Source organism: Leptodactylus fuscus, chromosome 1 (assembly GCF_031893055.1).
Source record: "Leptodactylus fuscus isolate aLepFus1 chromosome 1, aLepFus1.hap2, whole genome shotgun sequence".
NCBI lineage: Eukaryota > Metazoa > Chordata > Amphibia > Anura > Leptodactylidae > Leptodactylus > Leptodactylus fuscus.
The window spans coordinates 325,916,186-325,924,969 of record NC_134265.1 but is presented as its reverse complement, the minus strand read 5'-3'; the positions used below and the strand labels follow the sequence as shown (position 1 = coordinate 325,924,969).

At 46.3% G+C, this 8,784-nt stretch overlaps 1 protein-coding gene across 2 annotated transcripts in view; it reads left to right on the top strand.

Moving 5' to 3' along the window:
- Positions 1–690: 690 nt before the first annotated feature.
- The window catches only part of RAB28 (RAB28, member RAS oncogene family), a 99,486-nt gene continuing 91,392 nt past the window's right edge, over positions 691–8,784 (top strand). For both annotated transcript variants that reach the window (XM_075260929.1, XM_075260923.1), the window contains exon 1: positions 691–855. In XM_075260929.1, the coding sequence (XP_075117030.1) occupies positions 781–855 (75 nt within the window). In that variant the 5' untranslated portion in view covers positions 691–780. The remainder of the gene's footprint in view (positions 856–8,784) is intronic.

The window sequence follows — 8,784 nt, the reverse complement described above, 5'->3', positions numbered from 1 at the left end:
CGGCCATGCCCCAGGTACCAGGCTCCCCCCGGCCATGCCCCCAGGTACCAGGCTCCCCCCGGCCATGCCGCAGTTCCCAGGCTCTCCCTGTATTATACCCTATACCCGGTCTCCCCCCGGCCATGCCCCCAGGTACCAGGCTCCCCCCGGCCATGCCCCAGGTACCAGGCTCCCCCCGGCCATGCCCCCAGGTACCAGGCTCCCCCCGGCCATGCCCCCAGGTACCAGGCTCCCCCCGGCCATGCCCCCAGGTACCAGGCTCCCCCCGGCCATGCCCCAGGTACCAGGCTCCCCCCGGCCATGCCCCAGGTACCAGGCTCCCCCCGGCCATGCCGCAGTTCCCAGGCTCTCCCTGTATTATACCCTATACCCGGTCTCCCCCCGGCCATGCCGCAGTTGCCAGGCTCTCTCTGTATCTCTAACCTCCCTTATTCACCTTAGTAACCGAGCGCCGTCACTAACGGGACGGGACCACTTCACTAACCACAGGGGTAGTTTTCCGGTTCACGGCCCCTTCACACCGCCATAATCACAAGTAATACCGTGTATGAGAAACAGATAGAAGAATAAGCAGAAGTGTTAGGTCTCATACTGTGTGCATGACGCCGGTCCGAGTACAAGTGAACTGTGTCTTGCGCGTCCATTCTCTCCCCCCGGCCTTGGACATGGTTTGTGCCGGAGCTTCAGCCAGTGACAGGCTCCGGGTGAACATGGCGTCCGGTTGCTTAGCGCTGCTGTAAATCCGGTGCCATAATCCTGCAGCCGTCTAGTGCGGGCGACATGTCTGACTCGGAGGAGGAGAGCCAGGACCGGCAGCTGAAACTAGTCATACTAGGGGATGGAGCGTGTGGGAAGGTCAGTGCCCCCGCTATGTCTATAGACTGTATTCTGTGTATACATTAGCACTTATGTACTCTGGGCCACCATGTCCAGGCTCTGCAGGCCTACTGCCATCCTCTGCATACGGTAATGCTACTACAGTCTATCTCTGTACCCAGCAGCGTCTTGTATATACCTTGTGCCCTTTGTATGCCCTCAGTATACTGTGTGCCCACTATCATCCTCCATATATACTGTATACAGAACACTGTATATTGGCATGCACAGTATATAATATAGTTTCCTGCACAGACTGTGCCAGGCCTTATCCCGGTATACTGTGTGCCCACTGTCATCCCTCCATATATACTGTGCCCAGAACACTCCTTGGCATGCACAGTATATAATATAGTTTCCTGTATAGACTATGCCAGGCCTTATCCCGGTATACTGTGTGCCCACTATCATATTTACTTTGCCAGGACCATCCTTGTCACAAGCAATGCCCAATATCAGTTCTCACATACTTTCTGCCCTGTTCTGTCCTCAGTATACTCTGTGCCCACTATCATCCTCCATATATACTGTGTACAGAACACTGTATATTGGCATGCACAGTATATAATATAGTTTCCTGCACAGACCGTGCCAGGCCTTATCCCAGTATACTCTGTGCCCACTGTCATATTTACTTTATCAGGATTATCCTTGCCCTGTCTCAACTTACACATACCCCGTGCCCAGCACAGTCTTCCATATACTTAGTGCTTTGTATTAGATAGAATACATAGTAATTACCACATATCGACCTCCCTATATACAGTGGGGATATACTGGGTGCCCAGGACCCTCTTCGCTGTACTATACAGTATAATCTTTCACATTTACCATACTACAACCACTGTGGCATACACAAGGTCCTGTATCATGTATTGCATACTGTATACTGTGCCATAGAAAGTCCTCCGTGTACTCTGTGCCCAGTATCATCTTTCACTTTTACCATACCACAACCACTTAGGCATACACAAGGTCTAGTATCATGTATTACATACTTTATACTACACCATGGAAAATATGTAATACATGATACTGGCATACACCACCATTGGCATACACTGCCAGTATCTACGTATACAAACTGTATGGCAGGGTCTCTCCTCTATATAGTTTGTTCCCTGTATGTGAGGACACAAACAACTAATGCACAGGGTCCTGAGAGCCAGACTGCACCCATATGATATCCTGTCATAAGAAAATAATATTTAAAGGGATTCTACCATTAAAAATCTTTTTTTTTTTTTCTAGTTGACACGTCGCAATAGCCTTAAGAAAGGCTGTTAGTCTCCTACCTTTCGATGTCTTCTCCGCCCCGCCGTTTGGTTAAAATCCCGTTTTTCGCTGGTACGCAAATGAGTTCTCTCACAGCACAATACTGTGTAAGGGACCATTTTCTTGTGGCCTGTGGGCATGAAGTTTGAAGCCAACCCCCGGAAGAAGAAGCGAAGAAGACCTCGTTCCTGAACAAGATGGAGGCGGTGCTGGAGAGAGTTCTCTCTCAGCATTGGGGACCGCCCCCAGTGCTGCGAGAGAACTCATTTGCATACCGACAAAAAACGGGATTTCAAGCAAACGGCGGTGCGGAGAAGGAGGGTAGGAGAAGAATAGCCTTTCTTAAGGCTATTCCCACGTATCAACGAGAAAAAATTGAGTTTAAATGACAGGATCCCTTTAAATATCTGCTTTAGTCCACTATTGTCTTATAGATAAGATGGTCAGTATGTTGGGCCGCTTTTTCTGTAATGTGTATGGGACTTTAAGGCTGTATTCACACAGAGTAACGCCAGGCGTTTTTTGTGTGTTTTTTGCACATAGCGCCGCGTTAACGCCGCGCTATTTAGCGTTGGCGTTGCCCGGCGTTAACGCGGCGTATACGCGGCGTAAACGCGGCGCTATGTGCAAAAAACACCTGGCGTTACTCTGTGTGAATACAGCCTAAGGCTCCGTTCATACAGGAATAGGGACCGCGTATTTTGTTCCTCATTCTGACGCGGGAAGCTGCGTCAGAATAGGACCAAAATGCGACTGTCGCGGCTTCCCGCTTCGGAGTAGGCCCAAATGAATGGGCCTAATCTGGAGGGTGCTACTGTGAGGTGGACGGCAGGGCTGAATCAGCCGCAGAATCCGCCTGGTGAAAGGGCAGCTCGCTTCTTTTTTCCGTGGGAGGGAACATACCGCTCACAGAAAAAAAGAAGCTAGCGGTCTACTTTGACCTCTATTGTGAGGGGGCGGATTCTGACGTGGATTTGGCGTCAAAATCCACCCACTCTTGCCCCGTGTGAATGAGCCCTTAGCGTTAGACCCCAGGTTGCCGAAACCTCTAGGATTACAGAAGCCTTCCCACAATATCCTGTATAGTGAATGGGGGAAAAAAGGCACAAAAATGACACAACGGAGCCTCAAACTATAACAGTCACATCATCAATAGCTACATTACTACAGTCCATACATTGGCCTGCCTAAAATAATTATTATGTTACACCTGTATAATATATCCAGCGAATCAGTAATTGATATTTGACCCTCCAAAAAATACCAATAAAATAGAAAATCAATATACCACATAGTTATTATGTTCCATAGTGTATCAGACATATCCCATTAGACGTGATGAAACAATGCCAACCCGGGAACTGACAGCGTTGACGTAACTATAGGGATTGCAGGGGGCACAGCTTCAGCCAGGCCCAGAAGCCCAGCCTAAGTATATTAACTCTGCCCTCTGATGCACTGGAGCAAGAAGATTTATGATACACAGCCTTCCACTGCCAGAAAAGTGAAAATTAGTCAGTAGCTTGTAGTGGGGAGGCTGTGGCCCAAAAAGTGGTATTATTACTATGTGGGGGACACCAACAAGGGATGGGGAACATTTTAACCTCTTAGACATCTAACACGTTTTAGCTTTAAACCAGTAACTTTTTCCTCTTTCTGCATTCCTGATTTCATAACTTTTTGCATTTTGTTTCAATGTAGCTTTACAAGACCTTGTATTTTGTGGGGACATGACCGTGGTCTGTATAGCACGTGGCCGTGGGCTGTATAGCACGTGGCCATGGACTGATTTTTATCCTCTAGAATAAGGAGAATGAAGATAGTGAGCAGAGATCTAGAATACAGTGATGAATTGATACAGAAAGTATATTAGGAAATTGTCCATCTTTTTATTATGCAAACAATATTTGCCTGAAACTGTATAATCCCTTTAAGTTATGCCCTTGGCTGACAGGATCCCTTTAAAGCCACCTTCCTGTTTCTGTCTGCTGCAGATTTGCAAACGTTTGAGACCTTTAGTAAAGCGAGTTTCTTTTTCGGTGCGTGAAGGGTTTTCCTATGGATTAGTTTGGATGTTGAGGCTTTGGTGTGGACATAGTGTGGGCACTGAAGCCATGCATGGCAGCTTTGTCAGGGTATTAATATTTGATAGGACGTCCGTTCTGTGCACATAATATATTAATATGAAAGTGAGCTTATGTGTCAGTGTATGTGACAGCCATGTTTTCACTGGCTCAGGGTTTCATGGTGTTTCCTGACTCATGAAAAGACTGCGGAAAAAACAATGCACACAAATGTCTGGGTAACGTTACTCAGTCTGGGGGACTCTGAGTGAGTGGGCAGATGCTGGTTGGCGATGTCACCAGCTGTACCCGGCCACTTCATTCAGTAAGGCTGGCCATGCACACTCAATGGGATGCCCTCTATCTCTCCCGATCATTCCCAAACATGTACATGGTTGGCTATTGAAATCCAGCAGCTCAACCCTCTCCTAATTCGACATCTGCTGTTGAAGAGCCTGGAGAACACCATATATGTTAGGAGGTCATCCAGTCCCATGAAAGTTGTCAGATCAACACAAGTATGCATCTATCCTTGCGGACCATGTTCATCCCTAGATGCGAAATGGTTTTCCTCAGGATGATGGCATGTACCAGCAGGACAATGCCACGTGTCATAAAGCTTGCAGTGTACGTGCGTGGTTCGAGGAGCACCAGGATGAGTTTACCGTACTCCCTTGGCCAACAAATTCCCCGGACTTGAACCCAATCGAGAATCTGTGGGCCCACCTCGATCAGGTTGTTCGTGCTGTGGATGCTCAACCGCGTAACCTAGCACAGCTGGCCATGGCACTGGAGTCGGCATGGCTCAACATCCCAGTGACCATCATCACAACATCCCCTCTCCTCCTGCACGTCTCGCAGCGAATGTGACTGGACTGTTAAAGCATATATATATATATATATATATATATATATATATATATATATATATACACATAAATGTTTATAGGCAACATTATACTGTCCAGACAATGTAAGGAGTGATGTCCGTATCCCACATGACTGCAAGAAACTTCCATTATTACTCCAGGATGACAACCGCAGTATATTAGAGGATTTTCACACCTACGTTCAGCCAACAGCTGAATTCACAAACCCCCGTTCTCAGGAATAGTGGGAATCTCACTTTTGTCATTTTTTTCATCAGTTATAGTTAGAGAATTATAATTCGTCCTTGTAAACATTGGTGGGGAGGACCAGAGTGGTGACCCTGGGACTGTGGGGGATCTAAGGCCTCGTTCACATCTGTGTTGTTATTCCGTTTGGGGAGTCTGCATGAGGACCCCCCTGAACAGAATACCGAACGCAACTGCAAGCGCTGTGCCAGTGACAGCACATAGACTGCATAGACTATAATGGGGTCCATGTGCTTGCTGCCAGATCTGCGCACGGATCATGTGGACAGGAAATTAATTCACAATCTACTTTCCTGTCCGCATGATTTGTGTGGGCAGCACACGGCAAGCACACGGACCCCATTATAGTCTATTCGGTCCATGAGCTTTTACTGCACACCACTTGCAATTGCATTTGGTATTCTGTTCAGGGGGTCCCCATGCAGACTCCCCAAATGGAATACAACGCAGATATGAACGAAGGGTAACAGGTAAGTAATGTTTCGTTTGTAATTTTTATGGCTTTGTCTGTTGTCAAACAACCCCTTTGAAAAGGAGTTTGGCTGTGTATACACTGAGTCCCGCAGATAGGTTAGGTTCATCTGAATCAGTGTTTTCCTCCTTGTGAATTGCTGTCTCTTTTGCTGAAGATATCGCCATTTTTGTCAACTTGCAAACTGGTCTTTGCCGCAGTTAGGGCGTTGCTGCTTACCTCTTTGGAGCTATGACAACTCCCTCATTCCTCCAAAGATCCTATTTACAAAAATTGTAAATCCTTCAGCAATGGAGGCAGCGATTCACAAGGGGAAAACACTGTGTGATTCAGGTGACACCTATCTATCTGCAGGGCTGGGGTGATATGCTGGTTCTGGTGATACTAACCTATCTATCTGCAGGGCTGAGATGATATCCTGGGTGCTGGTGACACTAACCTAACTATCTGCAGAGCTGGGGTGATATGCTGGGTTCTGGTGACCCTAACCTATCTATCTGCAGGGCTGAGATGATATCCTGGGTGCTGGTGACCCTAACCTAACTATCTGCAGAGCTGGGGTGATATGCTGGGTTCTGGTGACCCTAACCTATCTATCTGCAGGGCTGAGATGATATCCTGGGTGCTGGTGACCCTAACCTATCTATCTGCAGGGCTGAGATGATATCCTGGGTGCTGGTGACCCTAACCTATCTATCTGCAGGGCTGAGATGATATCCTGGGTGCTGGTGACCCTAACCTATCTATCTGCAGAGCTGGGGTGATATGCTGGGTTCTGGTGACCCTAACCTATCTATCTGCAGAGCTGGGGTGATATGCTGGGTTCTGGTGACCCTAACCTATCTATCTGCAGGGCTGGCTGATATGCTGGTTCTGGTGACACTAACCTATCTATCTGCAGGGCTGAGGCGATATCCTGGGTGCTGGTGACCCTAACCTATCTATCTGCAGAGCTGAGGTGATATCCTGGGTTCTGGTGACCGTAACCTATCTATCTGCAGGGCTGGGGTGATATCCTGGGTTCTGGTGACCGTAACCTATCTATCTGCAGGGCTGGGTTGATCTGCTGTCTCTGATGACAGATCCCCTTTAGGAAAAAAATTGACTTATTCCCACCCTTTGACCATCCACAAAGCCAACATTATTTGAGTTCTTGCTATATGACACCTTATGGATAAACGGAGATCCCCCCCCCCCCCCCCGGTTCATGTTTACCTGTGCCCCTATAGGTGACATCTCCTTAAAGGAACAGAAATAGTAAGTTAATTGTAAGTCACCTAAGTTTTCTTTTTAGCCGTGGAACGTTTTGGCAGACGAACGCCTCGATTGTTGGGTGTTAGAGGTTACATTTTTGGCAGGCTACAAGTGTAATGCAGAGGTGAAAATCACAGTGAACTCAGTACAACAATCTTCAGAGATACAGTAGGACGTCTTGCCATGGAAAAGAAGAACCTCGAAACATTTGGCTCCAAGTCTTTCATTTTACATCCAGCAAACTGTACATTTTCCTTTGGCAATGTGGTAAACCTATTCTCAGATCTGGTGACTTCACAAGAGTTGATGACAATTTTGCCATTTTCCATGATAATCTCCTTGAAGAATTTGGCAGTCTTCCCTGTGAAAGAAGTTAAAAAGAAGAAAAGCTCATTTGTACAGAAGTTGAAGAGAGTTATTTCACACCAATTTATTGCTTTGTTAAATTAAAATCGTTTTCTTCCTCTCAGCACGCAACTTTCTATTAGCTGCGGCCATAACAAACTGTGGAAAGTAAGTGCAAAGTTACAGTGGTTGTCCAAGCTTATGGAAACACGGCTTTATCACCGCGTAATGAAACGGTCTGCAGCTTTCTGCTATACTATGGGCTAATTCACACAACTCCATTTTACCTGGCGTACATTTTCCCAATGGTTTACGCCCGATTTCTGACATACCTTACAGTGGCCCTAACCCCTGCCGGCCTTTGCCACACACCTTTTTCGGGAAAGTTGGGCTGGCAAAAAAAAAATAAAAAATTGCCACACAAGGCATAATAAATATTTCCCAGTCTGACTGTGGTTCGTGGGAATCCAGACTCTTTAGAGATGGTTATGTAACTTTTTCCAATCTGGTGAGCATCAACGACTCTTCTTTGAAGGTCCTCAGGAATCTCCTTTGTTTGTGCCACCAACATATATTGTGAAGATCAAACTTCATGTTCTTTAACCGAATCAAATTGCCAACCCACATCTTATTGTCGTCCCACTGAAAACACGGAAATCTTAGTTAACTCTACTTTTAGTAGTGTGTGAAAATCTGATGTAGTTTTAGATCAGATTAATGCAGAAACGTGCGGGGGTTAATAAATGTGCAGGGTTCAGGCAACAGAACTGACAGAACCACAACCAATCCTGAACTCCACATCGATGGTTCCTTTTTCCAGTAAGGGAGTCTTCACACGGAGTAAACACTCCACTCATTCTGAATGTAAACTCGTTCAGAGTGAGTGGCGTTAAAACAGATCCCATTGATTTCTATGGGTGCCGTCATATGCGCACTACCCATTGAAATCAATGGGAGCCTTTTTTTCCTTTTTTTTTTTTTACCTATTGCTTTCAATGTGATACGCGCGTATGCCGGCACCCATAGAAATCAATGGGATCTGTTTTAACGCTGCCCACTCTGAACAAGTTTACGCTCAGAATGAGCAGAGCGTTTACTCCGTGTGCAGGCTCCCTGATACGTTGGAAGGGTGCCCTCACCTACGGTTTTTTTATTTAGTTTATTCTTGTAAGTGTTGGGCTCTGGACCCTGTGATCAGATTTTAAGCCGTATCAGCAAGATATGCCTTAAATAGTTAATATTTGCAAATTCTGTGCCACTTATTTGCCCATTCATGTGTATATATTAACCATAATGCCACCTTTTTGTATAGTAATCTGTTTTGTTACAACAAATTGTGTTGTTTTTTTTTGTTTTTGTTTTT